Source organism: Dromaius novaehollandiae, chromosome 6 (assembly GCF_036370855.1).
Source record: "Dromaius novaehollandiae isolate bDroNov1 chromosome 6, bDroNov1.hap1, whole genome shotgun sequence".
Classification (NCBI taxonomy): domain Eukaryota; kingdom Metazoa; phylum Chordata; class Aves; order Casuariiformes; family Dromaiidae; genus Dromaius; species Dromaius novaehollandiae.
This window is the reverse complement of record NC_088103.1, coordinates 34,236,960-34,262,623: the sequence shown is the minus strand read 5'-3', so window position 1 is coordinate 34,262,623 and position 25,664 is coordinate 34,236,960. Positions and strand designations below refer to the sequence as shown.

The 25,664-nt window shown below is 54.1% G+C and overlaps 3 protein-coding genes and 1 long non-coding RNA gene across 5 annotated transcripts; 3 read left to right on the top strand and 1 right to left on the bottom strand.

Moving 5' to 3' along the window:
- Nucleotides 1–5,436: 5,436 nt before the first annotated feature.
- CALHM3 (calcium homeostasis modulator 3) lies at nt 5,437–9,686 on the top strand. The gene is made up of 3 exons (XM_026110338.2): nt 5,437–6,311; nt 7,324–7,579; nt 8,238–9,686. The coding sequence occupies exons 1-3, from the start codon at nt 6,025–6,027 to the stop codon at nt 8,673–8,675; spliced, it is 981 nt and encodes a 326-aa protein (XP_025966123.2). The 5' UTR covers nt 5,437–6,024; the 3' UTR covers nt 8,676–9,686.
- Nucleotides 6,657–18,890, bottom strand: LOC135328736 (uncharacterized). Its single transcript, XR_010389753.1, has 2 exons — nt 18,755–18,890; nt 6,657–7,503 (listed from the first exon to the last, which is right to left on the bottom strand). It is a non-coding gene; the product is annotated as an uncharacterized LOC135328736 (long non-coding RNA).
- On the top strand, nt 15,104–17,175 carry CALHM1 (calcium homeostasis modulator 1). Its single transcript, XM_026110340.2, has 2 exons — nt 15,104–15,652; nt 16,732–17,175. The coding sequence occupies exons 1-2, from the start codon at nt 15,104–15,106 to the stop codon at nt 17,173–17,175; spliced, it is 993 nt and encodes a 330-aa protein (XP_025966125.2).
- Nucleotides 18,891–19,124: 234 nt separating the features above from the next.
- Nucleotides 19,125–24,249, top strand: CALHM2 (calcium homeostasis modulator family member 2). 2 transcript variants are annotated; one of them, XM_026110342.2, is made up of 3 exons: nt 19,125–19,263; nt 21,109–21,872; nt 22,293–24,249. In XM_026110342.2, exons 2-3 carry the CDS (start codon nt 21,330–21,332, stop codon nt 22,707–22,709), a joined length of 960 nt encoding a protein of 319 aa, XP_025966127.1. In that variant the 5' UTR covers nt 19,125–19,263; nt 21,109–21,329; the 3' UTR covers nt 22,710–24,249. The 2 variants fall into 2 exon arrangements, with proteins under 2 accessions (XP_025966127.1, XP_025966126.1); XM_026110341.2 differs by having other exon boundaries at nt 19,128–19,263; nt 20,876–21,872.
- The last annotated feature ends 1,415 nt before the right edge of the window (nt 24,250–25,664 follow it).

Here is a 25,664-nt window from a genome sequence, read left to right as displayed (position 1 = left end):
AAGAAACAGAGAAAAGTAGTCAAAGATAGAAAAAGAGGTACTCACCACTCTTGGTCCCACAGTGCCAGTCACACATGTCACTGTCCCCCCGTTGGTGAGCACACACGTGCTTTACAGCTTCTGCCATTTTTATAGGCTCCTGCCCCACCCCTGGGAGGGTGCTGCCTCGCTTTTCATGCAAATTATCTCCCACGAGCAGCCCCCGCTCCCTCCTCCTGGAACCTTCCAGAAACTATCTAGGGGCTTCTCCAGGTCTCTGGTGGTCTCTGCCCCTGCCGTTGCCATGTCAGGGCCAATCAGAAAGCAGGACGGTGCATTCTCAGGGGCAACTCCCCCCCCCACTCCGTCCTGCGTTGCTCAGCTGCGCTGGGCTGCCAGGGTCCAGAAGCTTCTCCTTGGCGGATGCAGCGCTGTGCCATGCTTTCTTTCTTTCTTTTTTTTTTTTTTTAACATGCCTCCTTCATGGCCTGCCATGGCCATGCAGAACTTGCTTACAAAAACTTGTCTTGCAACAATTTTTGAGGCATTAATGACTGACACGTCCCTAATAGTCTCTTACACCAGGGCGACTTTTTTGTTAGGGCCAGCAATGGGGTTGGTGGGATCTGCTCCGGGCTCCAGCTGACCTTAGGGCTAGGGCTAGGGCTAGGGTTAGGAGAGAGAGAAAGCGCAGAGCCCCATGTGGAGTGGGGCTGCAAAGGGCATGCCAAAGGAAATGGGGGGCTGCACCAAGACTGCTCCCACGTGTTACAGCCCAGGGTTGTGGAGATCCAGGTTCCGTGATTCTCTTGGGCTAAATTAAGGTGAAATGACACCAAAGGATCTGTTACCTGCTTTCACCATTACCATGAACTTAGAAACAACATTAACTTGGAGGCAACCTGAACCCGTAAAGCGTAAATGGTCCATGATGGGTTCTATGGAAATTTTTAGAAGAAGAAACAGAGAATAGAAGTGAAAAATAAAGAGATACTCACTACCCTTGGATCCCACGGTGCCAATCGCAGGTGTGGCAATCCTCATGTGGCGGCACACAGGTGCTTCATGGAGTCTGAGGTTTTTATATGCTCTCGCCGCATCCCAGGAGGGCGCTGCCTTGCTTCCCATGCAAGTTAGCTCTGACGCACCCCCCCCAGAACCTTCCAGAAACCCCCTAGGGCCTTCTCAGGGTGTCTGGCGGTCTCCGCCCCCGCCGTTGCCATGTCAGGGCCAATCAGAAAGCGGGGCTGCGCGCCCCCTGGCGCACTACCCCCCCCCCCCCCGGCGTTGCCCAGCTGCGCTGCCGGGTTCCAGAAGCTTCTCCCGGGCAGGCGCAGCGCTGTGCCATGCTTTTTCTTTCTTTCTTTCTTTTTTTTACATGCCTCCTTCATGGCCTGCCATGGCCATGCAGAACCTGCTTACAAAAACTTCTCTTGTGACAATTTTTGAGGCATTAATGACTGGCATGTCCCTAATAGTCTCTTACACCAGGGTGACTTTTTTGTTAGGGCCAGCAGTGGGGCTGGTGGGCTCTGGTTCGGGCTCTGGCTGACATTAGGAGTAGGGTTAGGGTTAGCCCCAAGGAGCTAACAGGGCTCCAGTTTGTCTCTGCTGCCAGTGACCATTCGGGGTCTGCACAGTATCAAGGGAGGAACTACTGCCCATGTCTTCCTTCGTGGGCAGTGGGAATGGAAGGTGATTTCCACTGCAATGTATCTAAGATGCTGAAGGTTTCCAGTCACTGAGGGGTAAAATCCTCTGCCAGCTTTGCAGCTGTTTTCTTCCACCAGAGGAAGGCAAAGATGCCTGCTCCATTTTCCTCAGACACCGCTGGGATGTCGCTCCCCAAGCGGTCTGGAGTAATGGTAATAAAATCAATGCTCAGGCTGTCCAGGGTGTTTACCTGTGCGCTTCAGGGGTGAGCAGGAGTCCCCTCCGAATTACAGAGAAACAAAGAGACACTGGTCTGCAGGCATTTCTGCTAGTAAAGGTGATTTACGCTTTCAACGCCCTTCACTTAAATAGAAGGTGACAGATTTTCTTTAAGCCTTGCAGGAACATTCACCCTCGCCAGGAGGAGACAGAGCAGCCCCTACCCCAGGGACACGCAGCACTTACAAGCGAATTAGTTAATCCTCCCAGTGTCCCAACGTGGCGGATAAGTGTGGATACACACGTCCCCCATATCGTGGAGGGAAACTGAGGCAAGGAATGCAAGTCGCAGGTGGCCCAATGTTCGTCTTTAAACCCTTAGCCCAGACCCTGCAGCTGCTTCTGGACTGAAACCCTCCCGCCTGGGCAGGCTCCTGCGCTGCAGCACACTCAGCTCCCCGCTCTTGTACGGCACACATTTTAACCCAGCGCCATACGGAGCTGCCATTCCCGTTGGGGCTGGTAATGAGCCAAGACATTGGGAAGGAAGAGACATTCAAAGCTGCGTTAATTTAATAGCCCTCTTTGCAATCAGAAAATGTGCTGAGCCTGGTTGTGAATTCCTGAGCTCTCCTGGGTGACTGCTGGCCAGCAGCAGTATCGCAAGGGGGAGCGAGGCGAGAAGTCACTGCCGGCCACGCTGGTGGGAAGGGGCCTCCCAAGGTCTCCGCTCTGGCCACCCACTGAAACAGGAGGGTCACTAGCTGCAGACAGGGCCAGCTGTGGCTTTGGGTGGTCGAGCTTTGGGTTATTAAAAGGATATTGCCAGTGGCGTGTTTTCATTTGTTGGCTCCCGGTGCCAACATAGTTCCCCTATTCCACTTGTAGTCTCTTCCAGAGCTGACTGTCTCCTAAATTAAATTGCCAGAGCTGATTAAAACTCCTGCTGCTGCTCTTGCCAGACATGTGGCACAGTAAGAGATGCACAGACTTTGCCAAGACTGGTGCAGAAGCTCCCCATGCTGCTGTCTACCTTGAGGTGGTTCTGGTCATTCATGTATTTAGTTATTTAGCTTTGTCTGAAAGGAAGGCAATAATCCGGGAGAAAAATCTCGCACAAGACATGGGGAAATATTTGAGCTGTAATGGGAGAAATCTGTCTTACCAGAACTCTACACAGATCATGCAAGCAAATTCCTCATTTCAGTACCTTTCTCCAGGACAGGAAAGCCACAAGCTGACACAACCCCCCATTTTTAACAGGGGAAGAGAAGTCCCTTTTTTGCCCTTACATCGTTCTCAGGAGCAGCTGAGCAATCTGTGTAGCAGTTTCCTAAAAATATTTAGCCAGAGGCAGATGTTGAGGACAGCAAATTCCAGCCTGGATAATTAAATAATGTGTCAAAGTTATAAACAACTGCAAACAGGCTCCTAATGAGGTAACTCAGCATGCCCCATACCATAGCCCAGGAGGTTTCAGCTGGTGGGCCACCGCGTGCTGCTCGCGGTCCTGGCGGCGGCCTGCTCTCGTGGGTGCAAGCTCTGGACAGGGTAAATCGCCGGTTCCCAGCGCGTGCAGCACACACGGAATCAGTGTGACAGACCCCGGCGTCCTCAGCCTTGCTACAGGCACAGGCTGCAAGCAAAGCTTGCAGACAGTGCTGGGCAGATGTGCTTGCACCCTCCTTCCTGTCAAGACACGGGCAGCATCACTGCAGGTCTGGGTGGCAAGGATGCTGCTGGCGATGCAGCACCAGTTCGCCTTGCTGGAAGAGAGGGGATGGATAATTTCAGTCATGTTTTTTTCCCTTTTGCTTTCACTCTAAAGAAGAACAAGCTGCATAAAAAAAATGTGCTTATCTTTGCAGCTCATTTTGAACATTTGCTGGTGTCTAACAATTTGCATACCTCAGGGGCCCTTCCTCTCTCACCCCACTGAGCTCCCTATGGCTTTTGCCACAAATTAAGGAACATTTTCTTCTTTCTGTAACTCACTAGCTCCACAGCTCAGCTCTGAGTTACAGTAAGACCTCAGCTCATGACGGCTGGCAATAATTACCACAAAGCAACCTTTAAAGATCCCAAATGTCCAGTCCAGGCGGCTGTGTTTTGGAGAACCGAAATCCCCTTGTAGCTTGTACTGTACAGAGGGTACTTCCCACTTTTTTTACACCTTATTTTGCTGAGTTGTGAGGAACTATTTAGCCTTTACTATGTTTTTCCCAGGAGAGCTGGAAGGCAAATGATTTGTCTGGAGTAACTGCTCCACTGAGAGCTCACAAAACTTTCTGAACCCAAGTCAGCATAGAAATTCAAGAACTTAAATGAGAAACCCAACTGGCGTTATAGCAGTTTGGGAACTGGCAGGCCTGCAGAGTTCAGCGAGGCGTCCTGACACCACCACGTAACAGCAAAGTGGAGAGGGTGGCTGATTAGCTGCGGGCTTTTACTGCTGATGGGTGCACTTTTAACAGTCATTTCCATTCACCAGCAAAAAACAATACAAACCTCATGGCTGGTGCAATTGCATTTCATTAAAGCAATTGTGCGTGTTGCTGTATAGATTGGAGGAGACGACTTTGTCAGCGCGGGTCACATACCCAGTGCATGTATATGTATGTACATGTGCCTGCGAGCAGCGATACAGACCCTCCCCCGCCCCCATCCATATGATCCTGGCAAACCAGTCAGGCCAGTAAAAGGAGCACGCGCCTGCCTGTAGCAGGCAGTGTATGTCTGCTGCGGTGGGCTGAGAAACCTTAGCACTGAAAGCAAGTGGACTTTGGTGGAGGTGGTTCCTCTCTTTTTTTTAACAAAACAAGTAAATGAAACACTTTTTTTTTCCTGAACACACATGGAAATCTGAGTTGTGAAGAAGTGTGCAAATGCTTTCAAATGAAAGTAGGGAATGGGAATGGATGATGGGAATGGTGAGAATGAATGATTCAACAGGGATGTTGAATACGTCGGAAAAAAATCTGAGATCTCCTGTGTGTCAATGAGCTGTATTTATCCATAAAATAAGCTTTTGAGAGGAAAGGTGAGATTGCTTTTGGGATATTTAAAATGACAACAATGACCAGAGATTATAATGCAGTCCCACAGGAGAGAAACTCGCTCACTTGGAGCTTTCTAAGTGTTTTTTCTGTGCAAGTGACTGTGATTGCACTGTGGTCTCTGATGGGGAGCAAGAAGGAGCCTTCCCGTGCACAGCCTGCCACGTGCAGCTCTGACGGGTCGCGGCAGCACGCACCGAGCCACAATATGTGCCCAGTATTAGAAGCAAGCACACATGAATTTTCCCGCTATAACATCCTCTGCTACACCAAATGGCAGCTTTTAACATTCACCAGCCTCATGAAAGGCATCACGTGCGGATAATATGAGCTGCCCCTGTGCAAAGGTCTCGGGCGCAGGCGCAGGTGGGTTGCAGACGCCTGCCGTGGGGGTCGTGGCACACGCAGGCTCTGTATCGACAGCGACATTTGCTGCGAAGCCGCACCGCAGGCTTTCACAGCTACTAATTCTCCCAGCCAGAGGGCTGGGTCTTTCGGCCCACTTTTATAGGGAAATCTGAGCTAGAGGTGACCTGATATGCCAAAGCCGTGTGCGTGTGCTCCTCCTGGCCCTGCCCGCTCCAGCTGGGGACCGGCGACGCCGGAGCCAGGAGCCAGGAGCCAGGAGCCAGCCCTCGGCTGGGAAGGAGCCGGGAGGCAGCAGGGATGCAAATGAGCTCATTTGCCTGGCCCGGCTTCTCGCAGCCGCTCGGCAGCCTGTGCTCGCGGAGGGGGAGGCAGCTCCCGCAGCGGCCATGCAGCGGCCCCTGGGAAAGGGGGCAGCCGGTCACTGGCACCTGGCACCCAAATCCATCCGCTTGCCTGGAAAAGCCACCGAGCGCTGAGTCCTCGTCCTGAAAGAGAGGCGTCTGGCTGGAGACGGAGCTGCAGAAACGGCGCACTCCGGGGCTGGGCTGGTGGGAAGCTCGAGGAGGCGGAGGAGCTGCTTTGCTTCCAAGCCGGTGGCCGCAGGAAGGTTTGCACGCGGCCGCCGCAGCCCTGCTTCCCTCTGCTCCTGCGCCAGGCTGAACTGCTGCACCGCCCACCCTGAGGCTGCGGCAAGGGCTGCGAAGCTCGGCTGCTTCCCAGGAACAGCAGCCCTCACCCAAAACACACCATGGACCGTTTCCGGATGATCTTCCAGTACTTCCAGTCCAACTCAGAGTCTGTGACGAACGGCGTCTGCGGGCTGCTCGCCCTGGCTAGCGTGAAGATGTACGCTTGCTTTGACTTCAGCTGTCCCTGCCTGCCGCGGTACAATGAGGCGTACGGCTTGGGGGTCCTGCTCATCCCCCCCATCGCCCTCCTGCTCTGCAGCTTGCTGCTCACCCGGCAGCCCGTGGCGGTGCTGGAGGAGTGGAGGAGGCCACGGGGGCGCAGGAGGAAGGACCCAGCTGTTATCAGGTGGGGATCACCTTGCGCTCTCCGTCACTTCATTTTCGTCTAAACTCATCTCTAGAGATCTGGCCCTTGCAAGCAGCTGGTCCCCGTCCCTGGCGAGGCGGGCGGGAGCGTGTATGTGTGCTGCACTGCCGGGAAGCCACGCCACTGCCCTGTAGCACACACAGAGGTTTTGCCCAGTCGCTTAAATGCACGAAAAGATGCAGCGAGGGGCATTTTTGTCCCTGTTGTTCCTTATCGGCAGCACCGTGACTCCTCTTCCTTCGGCGGAGTTACAACCCCTTTACACTGGTCAAAGAGAGGAGACTCAGATCCACTGTATTACATACAAACTCCTACTGCACGCACAGGACAGAAGCCGTTCAAAGTCAGCTCAGACACACAGAGCAGCGCTCACCTGCCTGGCCCAGGTTTGGGCTCGGCAGGGTCTGCAAGTCTTTGGGGATTTCCAGCAGCCAGAGGCTGTCTCTGGGAAATCAGTTCCCGGAAAGGCATCTTGCCTTCCCTGCTTCCCAGGAGGATGCTCACAATACACCACGCTGCCAGGGGGGAACAGCAGCAGTCTGATGTGGCTTCAATGCAGCCCTGTAAAGACACGCGGTACTTTCATGTCCTACAAAGTACATGGATCGTGCATGGGAGAGCTTTTTATTTTGAGGGCCTGAGAGAGCAATCTCTCAGAGACCAGCCCAGTCCTGCCAGCAATTAATTTTCTTTTTCAGATATAAGCAGGATTAAGCAGATTAAGCATGTTTTCTTTTCCAGCTGAAATGACAGGACCATGCACTGCACTAGGTTTAGACAGTATGCAAAGTGCTACCGTGCACTGGTAGCACCAGCAAAGAGACCTAGAGCAGAGAAGACATTAGCTGGAGCAAGGCTGGGGAAAGTCCTGTGAATCAGTTAGCTCAGGGAGGGGCTGTTGAGCGCCAGGGCAGTCCATGTCCATCCAGCCCCACAGACAGGGAGAAAGCTTGCAGCGCATACCTGTTCACAGGTCTCTCTTCTGCCCCAGGTACATGTGTTCCTCCGTCCTGCAGCGAGCCATGATTGCCCCTGTCGTCTGGATCATAGTCACCCTCCTGGATGGGAAATGCTTTATCTGTGCTTTCAGCGGCTCTGTGGATCCCGAGAAGTTTGCGGGCTTTGCCAATGCCACCCCGGCGCAAGTGCAGCAGCTTCTCGCCAAAGTGCCCTGCAAAGATGACGAGTTCATGAGGAACAACACGTCCCGAAAGGCAGTGTCGAGGTACCTGCGGTGTTGGTCCCAGGTGAGTTCCTGCCGCGGCTCCCTGGTGCCACTGGAGACACTCAGGGGAGTCTCAGCTGCTCCTACTCATCCTTGAGTCAGCAAGAGCTTTGCCAGGGCCAGACAGGGAGAAAGACTGCTCTTTGCTTCTTTGTGCCCCTAAGGGTGACCCCCTCAGTGATAATCTCCAGGGGAGTCACTCAGGTAGGAAAAGGGAAGGAAATAAAACATAGTTTAATTAACAGAACTTTGTTTCTAGAAAAAAAGCAGTAACTTCTAAACCCAGAGTAAAAACTAAGTTGTGAGGAATATCTGGGTGTCCTAAGGCCCTTTCCATTCAGAATGAGAAGACTTTTCCATCTGCAGACCTCCCAGCTCTCCTAGGAGGTAGGGCCTGCTGCTTTAACGACAGTGAAAGCTGAGAGACCAGAAGCAGCTTGCGCAAGACTGACATGGGAGCAGGACATGGCTGGCAGCGAAATGCTGGCCCACCATTCCCTGCTCCCATTCCAGGATCATGCCAGGTCAGGGATCAGGCTGGTGGGAGGGCACTGAAAATAGGTGCTACTTCCTACTAAAGGGAGTTGTGTATAGTCTAGACAGCCTTCACCTCACTGCTGAAGCCCATGTAGGTGGCAGAGGAACGTTTCTGGTGTAACTGTTTATTTCTTATCACCCAGGCACTTGGCTGGAGCATTTTGTTGATCCTGATCATAGCAGCTTTCCTTGCCCGTTGGCTGAGACCTTGCTTCAGCCCGGCCGCCCTCCTGCAGACACGTTACTGGAGCAACTACATTGACATTGAGCAGAAGATTTTTGAGGAAACCTGCTGCGAGCACAGCCAGCACTTTGCTCACCAGTGCATCCTCCACTTCTTTGAAAGCATGCGGAAAGAGATCAAATTGCATAGCTTCAACCTGCACAGGGAGGAGGAGGCTGAAGGAGAGGAAGACCTTCTCCGGGGCATCACAGACCAGGATCAGGTGAACGAGCTTCTGCAAACATGGTACTACGAGAAACCGCCCTTGGATGTGAGCCAGGTGACCCAACGGCATCCTCTGGAGGGAGAGCGATCGCCGGCACCCTGGCCCCAACCCCCCCAGCACACTGATGTCTAGAGGGGGCTCTGCACCCAAGGGGCACCGTCGTGCCCAGCCTTGCCAGCAAAATCTCCAGCCTGAACTAGTGAGGTCCTTACGATCCAAGGGACACAGCTGCCATTAATGACATTTCTTGTCCGAGGGCTCTGCATAGCTTCTTTGTCATAATAAAGAGTTGGCAGCTTTTAAAGCTGTGCTAAAACCCTTCTGGCTCCAGGAGGAATTTAACCTACGCAGCAACATCTGGCTGTGTGTGCAAACACATTGAAACAGCAGCTTAAAGGAGGTGTGAGTAGCTCCTGCCCATTTCAGTGAAATCTGATTAGGACAGTTAGCATTGCTGACACTGAAATGATTTAATTGGCAACTCTTTTAATACCGCGCCAACATGTTTACTCAAAACGCAAACGCACCTCCTACATCTTCCCATCTGCTGAGAGCTCTGGCTGCCCCCAGCCCAGCTGCCAAACTATTCAGCCTCTCTCTAAGAACCCATCAATACATCTATGCATTTTCAAAACAAAATATGGCAACACACTGGAATTTATAGAGGGGCGTAAAATTAATTGAAGGTACTCTCAGGTCAGCACCAGGTGACCCTGGTTTGGGTTGGGTTTGCAGAATGACAAGGATATGGAGGCTTTTCTTAACGTACCCAAAGCCATGGGACTGTGCTCAGGTTCAGCTGGCTGCTGTAAGAGTGGGCATTTGGCCACGGAAAGGACAGCAGACACATGGACTCTACCAGAAAAGTCTGAATCCAGATTTTAAACAATACCCTGCAAGATTTTAGTTCAAAACCCTCTGTCTGGAGGATCATCCTTGGATCACTTAGTTGGGCATTTCCATCCTTAGTTTCAATATTGTTTAAATATAACCTTATCTCTGGGCTTGTAACACTAGTTATTTTCTTACTTGCCTTTTTCCAGCCCCCGTTGTAGATATTTAGTCTCAGCCATCCTGCCAGTTTGACTAATGTTTATGTTGGCAATTGCTACTTGGATATATTAAACTTTTTTTACCCCAAGTAATCCAGTGCAGGCTAATGTATCCCTCCAGGCTGAGGCTCACATGGACACTCGGCTGGTCCCTGGAAGCGAGGGCCACAAGAAGGGTGGACGGGTGGCAAAGAAGAAAAGTCTCCTCAGCTCTGCAAAGTTGGATGAGGGCAAGCCGGGCCTCCAGGAGGAAACTGGAGGGTGGGAGAAGGGACAAAGAAACCTGCCACCACCTTGTGACTAAATACAAAACAAGGGGTCGAACTGAAAACAGACATTACGGCCCTGAATTAGCTCCTAGGGCTGCTAAAAGGGGGCGGTGGGCCACCTCCTCCCTCAGGAAGGATGTTTCTGAGGGTGGGGAACGGGGAGACGCTTGGCAAAACACAGGGAAGCCCAATAACTGCCACCTACCCATGAGCGAATGCACTTCCACGGCACCCTCCCCGCTCACCCCGCAGCCCTGAGGAGCCTGGCTGGGCCAGCGTCACCCCTCGTGCCCTGGCCCCCGTCCTCCCCGTGCGGGGGCCAGAGGCAGTGCGAGGCCAGCCGTGGAGAAGGAGCCAGGGCTTGGCGGGGAGGACACATTGCACATGTCCAAGCTTCTGCTCTGCAGAGAAGGCAGCTAGAAATCAATGTTGGAAATGAGTAGATGAATGAAATTGCTGACTGCTTTTCTGACCCACATCTGGGGCTTTAACCATGGCCTGCTTTGTGGGCAGTCCTCTCCTTTCTGCACCCATCCCAGTTTGCAGGCTGGTCCTGCAGTGCTCGCCGTGCACCCAAACAGGAGCTTGCACACGGGCTGAGGCTGAGGTCCCTCAGGGCTCGCGCCCCAAGGAGGTGCCGAATGCAACAGCCACTCTCCATCCCACCATGCACAACGTGGTTGCTCTTGCCTGGCCCTGCTCCATTCCTCATCAGTCCACCCCATTTTGAGCTTTTCTTATTTTCATAGCAAAACCACCCAACTGCAGTGACCTGGCTGAATCCCTGAGCTCCCCTAGATGTGCTCAGAGAGAGCACAGAGCTCTCATCACAAAATCTGTCATCATTCCCTTTCATCGCTGCCTATTCCAGGTCCCCCAAAATGCACTTTTTTGCATTCGCTCCCTCACATCAGCTTGTCACAAGCCCATTTTTCCTGGACCACCCTAGAGATGCACTGAGTTGTGTACAGAGGTCTGCACCTGACAGCTCACACTCCTGGTATCAGTTCTGACCCACGCTGGTTGGGAAAAATACTGCAGTCTTCACACTCTCTTTAGCCCAAGGGAACATTTTCTGTGCTCTCTTCTGAAATAGACATTTCACTTTGAATTTCAACTTGAAACAGGATCCAAAGTTTCCTGGCCTGCTTTCCTGAAAAAATGAGGTAGATGACTTTGCCTGGGCTGTCTGTCCTTGCTCCTAATCGTGTTGAATTCACTGGCTGGTTTCAACCAAATTTAGGTAAAAAATTCCAAGGTAATTATGTTTCAACACATTCTGTGCAAGTGGCTTAAGAAGAGGAGCAGAAATCTGCGCCTACGCGGGGAGCGATAGGTGCTGGTTGGCAGCAGCCTGCTGGCTAGTGAGCACTCGCCCTCCTAGTGCCTCCTCAAAGCGTGCACAGGATGAACATGCTGCAGGGAGCAGGGGACTGTCCTGGTTTGCTTTTATCAGACGTGACACTGCAAATCTCAGACTGAGACTCTGCTCAGCTTCACCACTCTGCGCTAGTCAAATCAGTTATTTTCCTAACCCAGCTCAGAGCAGAAGTCCACAGCTCCCTTTTGCATACTGCTTTTCATGTTCTCAGGTTTTAAGTCTTTCCAGTGACCACAAAATACAATATGCAAAAAGGGGGAGAGGAGCTTGGTCATTTGTCTCGGAAGGGAGAAAAACAGAGGCTTTAAGGGTGCTGCCATAGGCCTTTCTGCAGACTCGCAAAGGCTCGCTGGTGGGAGAGTCACATCACGGAGCCTTAGGATTATCGGGTAATTCTGGTTGCAAGGGACCTCAGGAGGTTGCCTAGCCCAGCCCCATGTCGTGAACCCTTTTGATGCCAGGCCTTCCCCCATGCGTCTGCAGCACAACACTGTGCCATGCTGCGGCCAGCAGCTCCGGGGAAGTTATGATGGTGCTGTGGAGGCTGTGCCCAGAGCCATGTCCAGGCCTGGGCCTCACACAACAAGAAGGATCCTGGGCAACCTGCTCCAGCTGACCCTGCTTTGAGCAGCGGGGTTGGACTAGAGCCTTCCAGAGGCGCCTTCCCACCAGCTCCAATGGGAGTCTGTGTTCTCCTATAGAAGTGGGAAGGGAGGGGGGGGTGTTCATAAACTTTTTTTCATCTCACAGGGCTGTTCTGATGCTTAATTTACGGATGTGTTTGAAGTGCTCAGGGATCCTCATCTGCCAAGAGCAAGTGAAACGGCAGGGCTGACTGCAAAGGCAATGTTCCCAGTCTTCAGCTGTCCTGGTTATATTGGAACCATGACATGCTGGGATGGACTCGAGCACATGCCATGTGTCCCAGGGCCTGTTTCCAAAGTGTGAGCAGATGGGATCCTGGGGAGAAGTACTGGCTCTGCCTTCCCTTGCAAACTGTTTGGAGTTGGCTTTCTGTGGGCAGGATCACCAAGACAAGGTCTTAGCTAACAGAACAGCAAGGGAAGAAAAGACCAAGACATTGGCTTTGATGGGCTCTGTTTTGAATCCCACTGACATTGCTGACTTCAATGAGAGCTGCCAGCGCTGTACATCATACAGACTCAGGCTCCAAATTCATGTTTAATGAAAGGCAGAGTTTTCCTGGAGATCAAAAAACCTCTTTGTTTTTCAGGGGTTGATTCATTCAGGCTTTGATGTGAACTGCCCTTCAAAAAGTCACTTGTCAGGTGAATGGGGAAGCCAGTTTGAGCTCTTAGCTGGCAATACAATAAGCCTCATCTATATTCATGCAGTCAAATCTCCTCCCGTTTGATGAGACCATGCAATTAACCTCTTCACAGCAGGCAGCGCTAAGTCTGCCCAGGTAATACCAATGTGCTTTGGAGTCAGCGTTCACTGAAAAGCCCCACAGAGGTGACATCTCAGGGAGGACGTTGCATTATCCACAGTGCCTTGCTGGGGGGGTTGACTAGTGGTCAAAAGGCCTGGCTTAGCTTCCTACCTCTGTTACTGGCCCACTGCAAAACCTTGGGGAAAACCTGTATCTTCTCCCCGCTGCCCACGTGCTCAGGGCTCACATGAGGAAGGTGCCTCATGCTTCACCGGAAGCCCAGATGGATCTCGGTGCCACATCAGCAACGCAGGGGGTGCCGGGGTTGGAGTGACTGAACGCCTTGCCGGGGTTCACACCGAGAGTGCACTGACACGGTCTTTTTTACCGCCACTTGTAGCCCAAATATCCCCCCATCTTCTGGGCAGCTTGAGGGAGCATCCTAGTGCTTCGAAGCTGCTTTGTAAGCTGGCAATATAGATGCAGGACAAAACCAGCAACAACAAATCCCCTTCTTTTTGATTTGTGCTATGGAAGCTAAATTTGGCCCAACCACAACTATCACATATCATTAATGTTTTTATCTCATTTCTGGGCAGCTTGGGAGGGATCTGTCTAGTTGGCTCTGTGCTAACAAATGCATACAAGATCTCTTCATTTGCTCTGCACTGGAAAGCCCCCAGGTCTGAAAAGCTGGCAGTGATGAGACAAACTGAGCCATGCCTGTACGAAAGGAGAGAGGGATGAAAGTGACGGGGAAGCTTTGCACCCCAGAGCTGACACCAAAGGGACATGGGACGTGTCCACTGGCAACTGGAGCTGGCTCTGCCCGTGCTGCTCCTGGTACACGGAGAGCAGGGAGAGCAACGCAGGCGTTCAGGTCTGCCGGGTCTGCATTACTCAGCATTGCTACTGAATTAATAAGCCCTGTTAAAATGGCATGGCTGGATTGCCAGTAAATCCGTGCCGTAGGGACCTACCAACCTGGAGCCCAGCTAGCTCAGGGTCCCCTGCAACGCACTCTGTTTGCGTGGGAAATGTGGCCTCAGCCAAGGCATATGGCCAAATCCCAGCCCCAGCCCCTCCCGTTCAATCAAGCACATTGCTGCCTCCGGTGGTCCTTGCTCTGCACTTCATCACTGGACCTGAGCGATTTTTAAAAGAGCAGCAGCTCCACTGCACCCTCAGACACCCAGGCCAGGGTGCATCGGATGCCTGACAGGCAGGCAGGGGGGTAAAGAGTCTGTGCCTGCGGGTGGCCTGGTATCACGGTGCAGCACGGGCCCTCGGGGCACAGCAGCTGCCTGTCAGGCCAGGGAGGCCACTGACAGCATTTACCCGTCCTGTCATATTCAAAATCCCCAAACATCCCAAATTTATGGGGGGACCAAGATTACGCCCATAAGAGGCAGCTGCAAGAAAATCATTCAACCTCCATTGCTCAGGAGCATCTTGCTCAGAGCAAATTGTACTCAGACACTTCAGAAATGCTTATTGAAAGCAGGTGAAAGGAACAAATCTCAGGGGAAAAAAATGAATCTCAAAGCTCTGCGGAGCAGGGAGCACCCCCTGAGATAGCGGAGGTGCCCGGGGAGCCAATGCTTTCGGGAGACCAGTCTGCGGACTGGGGCACGCTGGGGCTGGAGCGTGGAGCGCTCAGCGCCTCTGCACTATTTCCTTTCTCCACCTGCTTTTCTCCAGCCCTAAAACCAGGAAAAGCATGGCGTTTGCCGTTGCATTTGTGGCTGTTGCAAGACTGTGTGATCCAGGGTTTGAAAGGTACTTTAGCAAGCCCTGAGGGCACAGGGCTGTGAAAACCAAGGTGCTGCAAGTGTGTCGTGTTGCAAGTCTGGCTGAAATGTGCATCTTTGGCCAGACGGAGGGGAGGCGATAAGAAACCTTGGCTGCACCGACACAAATACCCCCGAGCACCGGGAACGGATTTTCCCCTTCTCCCTGTGCTGAATAAAACTAGAAAAAAAGCCGTTTCCCAGCAAGGCAGAAGCAGCAGGTCAGGGGGCTGGGAGGCCTCTGAGGGTGCTCGGAGCAGCCGGTCCCCGGGACAGGGGAGGCTCCGGCCCCGCGCCGCAGGGCGGCCCTTGCTGCCCGGGGAGGAGCCCCCAGCGCCAGCACCCGCTGCCCCAACGCATTTGCAAACAGGCTCACAGTGGCCGAGCAGCCGGCTCCTGCTGGTGGCACCCAGCGCGCCGCGGGAAGCACTGCCGCGGGGACACCTGTGCTCGCCGGCCGGCGCTGAACTTCTGCAAGTGGCAGGATGAGCTCAAAAAAAATAGCTCAGTCCCCTGCTTTAAATACTGGGGTGTGAGACTGCACAAGTGAAGCAGTCACCTGCAGAGAGACCTGCTGGTGTCCGTCTTTGCAGAGGGAGCCTGAACTAATGAAGTAAACCGAGGTCTCGGTGTGGATCGCGGCAAGGGTGGGGGGCGTGAGGGGCCGAGGTGAAGATGGACAAATTCCGGATGATCTTCCAGTTCCTCCAGTCCAACCAGGAGTCGTTCATGAACGGCATCTGCGGGATCATGGCCCTCGCCAGTGCCCAGATGTACTCAGCCTTTGACTTCAGCTGCCCCTGCCTGCCATGGTACAACCTGGCCTACGGGCTGGGCGTCCTGCTGGTGCCCCCCCTCATCCTCTTCCTGCTGGGCTTCGTGATGAACAACAACGTGTCCGTGCTGGCGGAGGAGTGGACGCGGCCGCGGGGCCGAAGGGGGAAGGACCCGGCTGTCCTGCGCTACATGCTCTGCTCCATGGCGCAGCGGGCCCTCGTCGCCCCGGCGGTCTGGGTCTCGGTGACGCTGCTGGACGGCAAGTGCGTGCTGTGCGCCTTCTGCACCATGCTGCCCGTGGAAGCGCTGGGCAATAGCAGCCGCTCCGGCCTCTCCGACAAGGAGATCAGGCGCATGCTGGCCCGGATCCCCTGCCGGGAGCTCTACGACGGGCAGGAGCTCATCACCGGCGAAGTGGCGGTCAGGTACCTGCGCTGCATCTCGCAGGTAAGAGGCAAGCGGCCCCTGCGGCCGCGGTGAGAGGCCGGACACTGCCAGCTGCATCTCTTCCCTTGGGGGGAAATCCACTCTCCTAACTCGTCGGTCACTGGTGGTTGCTCCAGCTGCTTGCTACACCGCGCACAAGCGATGTGCTGGTGACCCTCTCTACCGCCAGCACTTGTCTATTACCCCTAGCAGTTACTTAGCCACAGATGAAGCAGGGTCACCAGCTGCCTGGCCCATGCTGAGTCCTTCTCGTGCTTTCCGCATTTGGTCACCGTTGGTGACAGGATGGTCTGACCCAAGGCACTCGCTCATATACAATTACTATTTAAATGCCCAGCCTAGGTATTAAATATCTTCACATGGAGATGGGATATTCAGCACTTCATCCTCACCCCCTCCCTGTGCTCTTTAGGGCAGATAGGAGTTATTATCCCCAATTTAAAAAGAGAAACTGAGGCACGGTGACTCCCCCATGGATACCCAGCAGATCCTCCCATGCAGACAGAGCCGGGAAGAGCTCGCGGGGAGCCGCGGTGCCACAGTGCAGCCTCCACCCAGGCGCTCCATAGGGCCACATTTGCACCGCCGCCTCCTCGCGCGAGCTCTGCCGCACGACCCGGGCTCTGCCGGCGGCTCAGGTCCCAGTTGGGGCCACGGCTCTCTCCTCCTGTCAGATTTCATTAATGTGGGGGGAGCCTGCTGCTGCCGCTCACCGAAGATGCATGTTACCGAGGCCAACATCTTGGCAAAAGATGTTAGACAGCTGCCTGCATGAGGAGCGTATCCGCAGTGATGTTTGCTAGGGAGTCGAAGGCACGCTGCCTCCTGGCTCCCTAGGGAAACGTGTCTGGACTCAGGGCCCCACGAGGCAGGGCCGCGGGCCGGGTGCCCCACGGGGGCTGATGCAATGCACGGCCCGAAAGCAGAGGGGTGCTGCAACCGGGTGCGCATCCAACAAAATTTCAGTGCCCGCACTCACACAGGGCACCTGCGTTTGCAATGTAAACATAGCCAAATGTGCCAAGCGGAGTCACGCGCTCCTGCCGCCCTGACGCCCCGGTCCCCCCTCGCCCCTGCAGGCGCTGGGCTGGTGCTTCGTGCTGCTGGTGACCCTGCTGGCTTTCCTGGTCAGATCGCTGCGGCCCTGCTTCACCCAGGCGGCCTTCCTGAAGAGCAAGTACTGGTCCCACTACGGCGACATCGAGCGCCGGCTCTTCGACGAGACCTGCCGGGAGCACGCCCGGACCTTCGCCCGCGTCTGCATCCAGCAGTTCTTCGCGGGCGTCAGCGAGGAGCTGGTGGCTGGGGGCTGCTCGCCACCCGCCGTGAAAGCCCCCGCCAGCACCGCCGAGGCAGCTGAGAAGCTCTTCGGCATCACCGACCGGGGTGCTGTGGACACAGCCCTGCGGAGCTGGCACGAGCGCAAGCCGCCGCTGTGCCTGCACCTGGACGCCGAGCCGCGTGCCGACGGCCTGGCCAGGGCGCCCCGGAGGGAGACGGCCGCCTACTGCAGCCACGTGTGACGCCTGCCCGAAGGGCGCCCGCCGGGCTCGTCCCACACCAAAGCCCATCCGCTCCCAAAAGGCGCCCGGTCTCCCCAGTACCCTCTCCACGCAACATCCCCCCATGCACATGCAGTTTCCAGGCCATAAGAAGCTTTAAAATCAGCCCAGCCCCAGCAGCAGGGTGGCTGGGGGGTCCCAGCCGTGCTACGGGCGACAGGAACGGCGGCAGGGGGTGTTGCAGGCAGCGTTTCGCCAGGTGCCCCAGGAGGCAGGGCCCGGACGTGGCGCTGCACTGCATCTGCTGCGGGACGCCCCACTCAGCCCGGCTTCCTCCCCGGCATGCGGCCCATCTTACAAAACCGCCCGGCTGTTTGTTTAAGGAGCCGGATAAATAATTCAGGCTTGCCGTTCCAGCACCGCACTTAGGCACACGAGTTCACAAAAGCTGTCTATAAAAAGCCTCTGGGGTTTCTTTACCGAATACAGCGGCAGGAGCGGCGGGGGCTTAGCAGCTCTTCCCGGTGTGAGCCGGGCGCTCTGCTCGCGTGAGGTGGCCGGGGTCAGCTGGCCTCGCAGCATGCTTTTCCAAACCAACCGAGTAACCATGAAGCCCTGCGAGCTGTGCGGAGCAGACCCGGGCGAGCGCCTCGGCAAGGGCAGGGTGAATGCGGCTGACTCCCGGGAGACAGGAGCATGACGTGGACGGAGCATCAATCTTCACACCCCAAACTTTAATTAAGGCACCTGCCCAGAAATTAATAGGCACAAAACTTGATTTACAAAGCAAAGGAGATTAAAAGATAGAGGCGGTTTCCACTCCTATTATTTTGGGCTCCGCAGTGTCAGTGGTTCGCTGAGAAAGGCACATGCTCAGCCCCGCCGCCGTGACTATCCACACGCCGGGCTGGCCGGCTCCGGAGCAGAGCCCTTGAGATCCCAAGAAGCCAGCACGCCTTTGCAAAGAGGCGCTTTGCCACATCTTAATTTAGATTTTTAGGCTCAGAGGTTCCCCCCTGCCCATGCAGCGATGTTGGCAGAAGCGAGGAGGCCGGGCAGAGCTCCCTGCCTTCGCAAGCAGCAGCCCCCGACTCGCTCCTCCCAGCTGAGCTGCAGACAGCACACTTCGCTTAATCTTGCCCCAAGCAAAAGGCAACATGGGTGTCGCCGAAAATTTGCCTCCTGCGAAGATGCCCTCCAGGGAGGGCTGAGTTTGACCCCAGGGCCACAGCAGGGAGGGAGCCAGGGAGGAGGACCAGCTCCCACCTGGCAGCCGGCTGAGCAGGCGCTGCGAGCCCACTGCGGCTGTGGGACAGGAGAGACGCAGGCAGCGAGGGAGGCCACTGCCACCACTGCCTCGCAGGCATGCGTCTGCAGAGGAAGCGGAGAAGCTGAGTCGGGCAGGAAGGTGCTCTTGCCAAAGCGCTGGCTGCACCTCGCTCCCCCGGGCCCTGGGCACTGCAGGCACAGGCTCCCGTCCCGTCCAGCCTACCCATCGCCACGGCCCGTCGCAGGGAGGCACGAAACCCAGCCTAATCGACTCCAAAAGCCCCCCAGAGCCTCGTCCCTCCCCCCTGGAGCCGGCGTCGGCAGCTCTCACCACCTCGTCCGGGACAGCGGGTTTTTCCTGTGCCGCCTCCTCCCGCATTTTGCAGCCCGGGAGCTGCAGCTGCAGGCCGCGCTGGCCCCCTCGGCTGGCCTCCGCACAGCTGCGTCGCAGATTGGAGAAGGGACCATGTGGCTTTTCCACTGACTCACTCTCAGCCTTCCTTTTTTCTTTTTTTTTTTTGGTTAAAGGCGCAGCCGTGGACTGGCGCCCAGCAAAGCGGGGTGCCTGCTCTCCGCCCCACGCAGGCACGGCCCAGAGCAATCCCCTCCCTCCGCCAAAAAGCTGGCAGCCGAGGACGCGCCACAAGCTGAAAAAGGAAGCTGCCAAACCCTACCGCTGCTTTTATCAGCTTTCGCTTCGCCCAGCAGCCGGGTCTCGGGGGGGGCCCCCACATCTGAGCCGCCCGTTTGCTCTAGGGAAACCCGCCGCCCCTGGAGCCCCCCCGGAAACCACATGAGACGCTGAGAAGGCTCCAGCGCTGGTTTAAAGCAACCTTTCAAGTAAGTGACTTCATTTTTTATTGCTTTTAGGTTTGTTTCAGGGAAGGCGTTTAGCAGAGGCTGCTAAAAGTTGACTGTTGCAAACATCCTTTCGCCAGCCCTCTGAACCCCCCAAACAGGCCACATAGCCCACAAGCGGAGGAAGAGTAAAACTCCCCAAAATGGCATGCTGCTGTTTTCCGGCCCCTCTGATTTTTGATTGCTCTGTGGCCAGCTCTTGTAGGGCTGTGTTTTAGCAGTAGCATTTGCTGCTCCCTCTAATAACAGGGTTTTGAACCGCACGCGCTGGAGCAAGCTTGCAGGTTTAGTGTCTGCTGCGAGCAGCGGCGGCCCAGGCTCTAGGCCTGACTCGCCGTCGTGTGGCTCCAGTTTGAGGCTGATCTGTCTCCTTTGCCAAGTGAATTTTGCATACGGAAAACTGGGGAGATGCAGGAAGACATTACAGGCCTCGGCTGCTTGCGTCTGAAACTCGGTGCTATGACTCACTATTAACTGTAATTCAAGGACCCTGGCTTGGGAATGCAGGGAACAGTCTCTGCCCCCCAACCATCCCGCAGAGCAGCAGAGTACAGGAGAGTTCAGGGGGGCAGAGGATGAGCCAAAGCGCAACAGTGATTTAAAGCAGGAAGGTCAGGCCACTTTCACAAGGTCCTTCCTGTATCCTGCAAACCAAGGAAACAGCAGTTCCCCTGAGGCCAGCGGGTTTCGACACACGAGCGAGGTTTCTGCCCTTCAAAAAAAATGAGCGGATATACTTTCCCATGCCTGATCCTGCGTGCCTACCGTCAGCAGACACTTTTGCGTTAGGTGCGTTATCGCCAGGGCACAGCACGATGCTCTGCACAGTGCTAGCAAAAACTCTGATGTAATTGCTGGCCCAGCTCTGTCGGCACAATCATCATTTTTGGTGTTCATATCTTGTGTCATCAAGGGAGACAGCTTCATTTTTCCAGAAAATAATTTCTCTTGCTGGTATCAACAGCTCCACGGGTATCCCCTTGCCTTCTGTTGCAACTTGCATCGTAAGGAGATGGGCACAGGCGCCAATGGGATCTGAGGCTGCACTAGCACAGGGTCCCTGGTAGGTGACTCGTGCTGGCTGGCTGCAGGACAGAGGAACACACACACACACACACACACACACACACACACACACACACACACACACACAAACACACAGTCCAGCTCTGCCCCATCCCATGGCAAGAGTGACCCCTTGGCCAGCCTGGCCTCAGCTTCTCATGACTCGATGCACTGGAAATGTGGCCAGCCAGCACCAGCCTCATGCTCAGCGAGTGCAGCTTGGCTGAACAAAATGCGTCCCACCAGCTGGGAAACATTCCTGCACCCAAACCTCCTGGGCAAACTCAAGCCACGCAGTAGGCCCACTCTCTTGCTATTTCCTCCACATACCTGTACCTATTACTAAATATTAACTCATCAGGTCTAAAGAGGGAGGTAAATCCCACAGCGCCTGTAAGCTGGTCACCAGCGAGCAAGTGCCATTTGCGTCAGGGCTGGAGAGTGAGTCAGTGGCAGAGTTAGGGACACATCTCAAACCCCAGTGCTCTGGCCCAGGTGTTCAATAACACGGCGTCGTTCTTTGTTGCAGGTTTGGGAGATGGCAATGCTCATGGTAATTGCCTGTGTGGTAGGTGACTAAAGACAAAGAGAAGGAAAGAAGAGCATGCAGATGACAGGGGCAGAAACAACTCCTTCAACTGTCCTGTTAGTGACCTCTGCTGCAGATACTCTTCTGGAGAGTTTAGTGGGAAACTGAAAAGACTGAGCTTTTCCTTGTCACTTAGGCTGAATCCCTCTTTGGTCTCTCTTCAAATATCCCAGGCATTAGCAATCAGCACTGTTCGCCCTCCAAAGGGGCACATGGGACGCAAGGCAGGAGGAGGTGGCAGAAGAGGTGTTGCACTCCCAGAGCGGATCCTTGGACACTAGCAGACCCGAGGATATTTCATCCCCGGCAGCGTTACCCTAGGTGCTACGAGGTGGGCCAGCACGGCCTCTGACCGCAGCACGCACCTTCTCTCCCCTGCCGCCCCAGGGACGAGATGGCTGCCTTCGTTACTGAAAACTTCCGTTTCCTTTCCCTATTCTTCAAGAGTAAAGATGTGATGATTTTTAACGGCCTGGTGGCCCTGGGCACAGTGGGCAGCGAGGAACTTTTCTCAGTTGTGGCCTTCCACTGCCCCTGCTCCCCAGCCCGCAATTACATCTACGGCCTAGCTGCCATCGGTGTCCCAGCCCTGGCGCTCTTCCTCATCGGCGTCATCTGGAACAACCACACCTGGAACGTGGTGGCCGAGTGCCACAAGCGAGGCACTAAGAACTTCTCTGCTGCGGCCACCTTCCTCCTCTTCGGCTCCATCATGGGCCGGGCTGCCGTGGCGCCCGTCACCTGGTCGGTCATCTCGCTGCTCCGCGGGGAGGCCTACATCTGCGCCCTCAGCGAGTTCGTCAAGCCCGCCTCCCTGGATAAGTTTCCAGCTGAGTATGGGGCCGAGGCCCTGGCCAGGTTCCCCTGTAAAGACATCCCAGCAAACCTGACCAGGTTTAGGGATGAAGTGACCAGGAGGCTGAGATACGAGTCCCAGGTAAGTACGCTGGGGCAAAGGCTATAGGCAGCACTGACGACCAGTGGAGGCTCGTTAGCAGCCATTGAGGTCCTGTCCCTGGCTGAAGGGGGTGGGTTCGCAGCTGGGGGCAAAAGCACAGAGAGGAGAGAGAGGACCAGCAGCCACAAGGCTCTTGCTGCTCCGGAGATGAGGCTGCGTTACAGCCTCTCACGTCCCCCCCTAGCAGGGCTGATGGATGGGGGAGGACACCTAGGGTTTACCCCACCGCCTTGCTGTGTCCTGGGCAGCCCCAGTGGCCAATCACCCTCCTCTCTCCAAAGCAGCTAGTGATTCCCACTGCCGGTGAAGGCACAACACCCATGGGGTCACCCAAGCTAGGAAGGTGTGGGGAAGGGGAAGGCCATCTCACCATGTTGTAACGCAGCCTCTCTCTCTCAGCTCTTCGGCTGGCTGCTCATCGGGATAGTTGCAGTCCTGATTTTCCTCACCAAGTGCCTGAAGCATTGCTGCTCCCCGCTGAGCTACCGGCAGGAGGCCTACTGGGACCAGTACCGCTCCAACGAGGACAAGCTCTTCCGCCGCACAGCAGAGGTCCACTCCAGGGTCCTGGCGGCCGAGAACGTGAAGCACTTCTTTGGCTTCGTGGCGCTGGACAAGGAAGAGAAGGAGCTGGTGCAGGAGTTTCCCGTGGAGGGCGTCCAGCCAAGCCCCCAGTGGAACGCCATCACTGGAGTCTACATCTATAGGGAAAACAAGGGCTTCCCTCTCTACAGCCGGCTCCATAAATGGGCCAAAGGGGTGGAAGGCAATGGGCCAGCCCCCGAAGGCCACGAAATGCTCTTTTTGGCTTCCTAAGACAGGCAGGCGCTGGGACCAGTTCCCTAAACCACCTGATTAGCCTATCAGTATCGGTGTGTGGCTGACTGTTTCATTAGGAATATTCTTCCCAGCAGGATTATTTCCATCTGCGGCTGAAAAGCGATTAACAGCCTCAAGGTGGAGAGTGATAAGCAATTCACTAAGCTGGGGAACCCCTCCCTTGGAGACAACCATCTTGCTGCTTCTCTCGGAGAGATGATTGGAGCAAAGAGCAGACGTGCACCTTACCTTCGGGCTGCCGGTGCGCCCTGCTGTCTACTGCACCAGCAGAAACCTCAGGGGAGTGAAAGGTGGGCACAATTCATTTTTAACTATGACTGCTGCAAGTCCCACTTGTCTCCTCCAAAGCAGAGTTAGCATCAGCTCATCCCACACACCTGCTTGTTTTTCTGACACCAGTATCTTATTACATGGTTTTGCAGTGCCTGTTATGCAGAGCACTTTGTACAGACTGCACAGTGCAGGGAGAGAGGGAAGCAGTAGATAAATTCCTGTGGCAACTGGGATGCAATTGCATCTGGGAAGGAATGGGTCAGTAACACACCAACACACCGAATATCTGAGAGACTAAGGCAGGAGGAACCACTGAAATTCCCAGTATTTAGAGAGACACTCTGTAATTGCCAAGCTGGAATTTGGGTAGGACACCAAACTCCCTTTGTTCTTACTGGAAGTGCCTTAGAATTTTAAAAGAGTCCAAACGGTGACAACTATGAGTTTACAAACCTGGAAGTCAGCACCATCAGCAGAACAGCTCTCAGCCGAGCTAGCTGGTGGAGGCTCAGAGGGAACAGCACTTGGAGTGAACCACACCGTTGTCTGTAGCTCACTGAATTTCTCATCCAACCACTGACGAGGTCCCAGTTGGGTTGCGAGTTGTAGCAAGATCCCAACTGGATTCAGTTATATACATGTAACTATACCATATAAGCATGGTTCTTTGGCCATAAGAATGAAGCATCTTTCTCCCAAGGAACGAGATCAGAAACTTGCTAGCCAAAAGACGACATTACGTGCACCTCTCTGCTATGCAGACACTGCAACCCTGCAGTGACAAGGATCAGTGGGAATGGGATGGGGGGAGCAGCCCTCTCCCTAGCCCTCCACCACTGAACTTCCTTAAACTCCTTCCATTGCCTTAAGTGGTCCCTGCAGCAGACAGTCTGTTTTAGGGACTCAGCTGTACTCTGAAAGTGAGGCTAGAGAGGTATAAAACTACGGCTCTCACTGTGCCGTTGTGCTGACTGAGACTTCAAGGCTGTTCCTGTGGCACTGCAGTCTCCTGCCCCTAAAGGTCAACCTTGTTTTACCAATACCCTTTTTCAGAGCTGGCAGAACAATGCAGTTTGGTTTTCCTCTTCGTACTGTTTCTTTATAGATAAAGCTTCCTTTAGTTTTATACTGTGCCTTCTGCTGAAAAGCCTTAAATTGTTCAAAAAGCATGACTCAACCCCACTGAACTCAGATGGGCTTAAACACGGGGAGATTTGAAATAAATTCTTAAATGAGAATCCTTTTTCATTGCCTTTCAGGTTTTTTTTTGGGGGGGGGGGCACAGAAGGCATATATTAATGAACACAAGGATAGGAACTTACTTTTTCTTTCTATTAAACATTCAGATCCTCTCTTATTCAGATGACTTCAGGACCTGAAATTTGAAAGCATTACCAGATATTACAAGTTAGTAACACTGTTTTTTAGTCATTCTTGCAATAAGGAGTGTAGAGTCAAGGTACGTGTTTGCAGCAAAGGAAGGAAAATGTATTTATAAACCTATTAACAAATATGTCCCTTTGCAAGAAAGAGTTGGAGGGCACTCCATCTCTGTAAACAGGTGCGTACGCTACTTAATGGGCAAGAAATCCCAGGATCCCTGTTAGGCTTCTTCACAGATTTGCCTGGCATTTGTGGGGAAGCCTGGCTCCCATCAACACCATCAACTAATCTGCAGAAATCATCAGATGTGAGTTAGAGTTGCATTAACTTGAGATGAGAGAGAGTTAATTTGCATTTCTTCTACCTGGCCCTCAGGTACAAACATGCATACCACCCCCGCATGCAGGTCAGCAGATGCAAAGTAACTTGCTGACACACAGTAGCATGAAGATATGCCTGTGCCTCTTATTTCCTTTATTTCTCCTGTCTCCCTCCTCGATACTCCTAGTTGTTCCTTTGAACCACTTCCATAGCCAGTTCCTTCTCTCCTCTTCCCTCCTTTGAAGGAAAGGGGCATGACACGTAATGCTTGGGAAAGACTTTATCTTAAGAATAAACCATGAGGATAACCCAGCCTTTGCTCTGTTTAGCTTTCTTGCGTGCAGACACCACCCGAACTAAGGAGGCAGACTAGTGCTTTTATGAACTTGTCCTTAGTGTCAGGGTCACTTACTCTCTCATTTCTCTGCTGCACTCTGCTCTCACCCCGGTTGTTCATTTCTCTCTTCTGCATTAACTCCAGCAGCTTTCTCTTTGCTGAGGTGGGCCAGAGATTTGTCCTGTTTGTCCATTTTCCCTCCTCATTTGTGAGGCACGTTTCAGTGGACAGCTGACAGGAGTGGAGCAAACTACTGCAGTCAGAAATGTTTGCAACTGTTGGGAATTTTTTCTCCCCTCCTCTGCAGCCCTGGGCTTCCGACTCCCCTAGCCCATCAACACGCTCCCAAATACCCCTGCTGACACAGTCACTCATCCTTCCCCAGCAATGGCAGCACAAGGGAGAAAGTATTGAGACAGGAAAGGAGTCAGAGCAAGGGCTACAGAGGTGTGGGAAAGGCTGGAGGCAAAGAGGAAAACAAGGGAGGGAGGGAAGGAGTCAAGATTTGATTAACTTCTGCAAAAATACTGAAAGTAGGATGTTAAGCCACATGGCTTTTTACCCCAGTGTAAGCAAATGGACTAGATCTCCCGCTGAAGCGCCAAGAGGGAAGTTCA

Bases quoted from the DNA above. Each gene is read 5' to 3' on its own strand.
- CALHM2 (XM_026110342.2), top strand. From the start codon at position 21,330: ATGGCTGCCTTCGTTACTGAAAACTTCCGTTTCCTTTCCCTATTCTTC. The intron at 21,873-22,292 runs GTAAGTACGCTG...TCTCTCTCTCAG, and splicing joins GGCTGAGATACGAGTCCCAG to CTCTTCGGCTGGCTGCTCAT.
- CALHM1 (XM_026110340.2), top strand. From the start codon at position 15,104: ATGGACAAATTCCGGATGATCTTCCAGTTCCTCCAGTCCAACCAGGAG. The intron at 15,653-16,731 runs GTAAGAGGCAAG...TCGCCCCTGCAG, and splicing joins ACCTGCGCTGCATCTCGCAG to GCGCTGGGCTGGTGCTTCGT.
- CALHM3 (XM_026110338.2), top strand. From the start codon at position 6,025: ATGGACCGTTTCCGGATGATCTTCCAGTACTTCCAGTCCAACTCAGAG. The intron at 6,312-7,323 runs GTGGGGATCACC...CTTCTGCCCCAG, and splicing joins AAGGACCCAGCTGTTATCAG to GTACATGTGTTCCTCCGTCC. The intron at 7,580-8,237 runs GTGAGTTCCTGC...CTTATCACCCAG, and splicing joins ACCTGCGGTGTTGGTCCCAG to GCACTTGGCTGGAGCATTTT.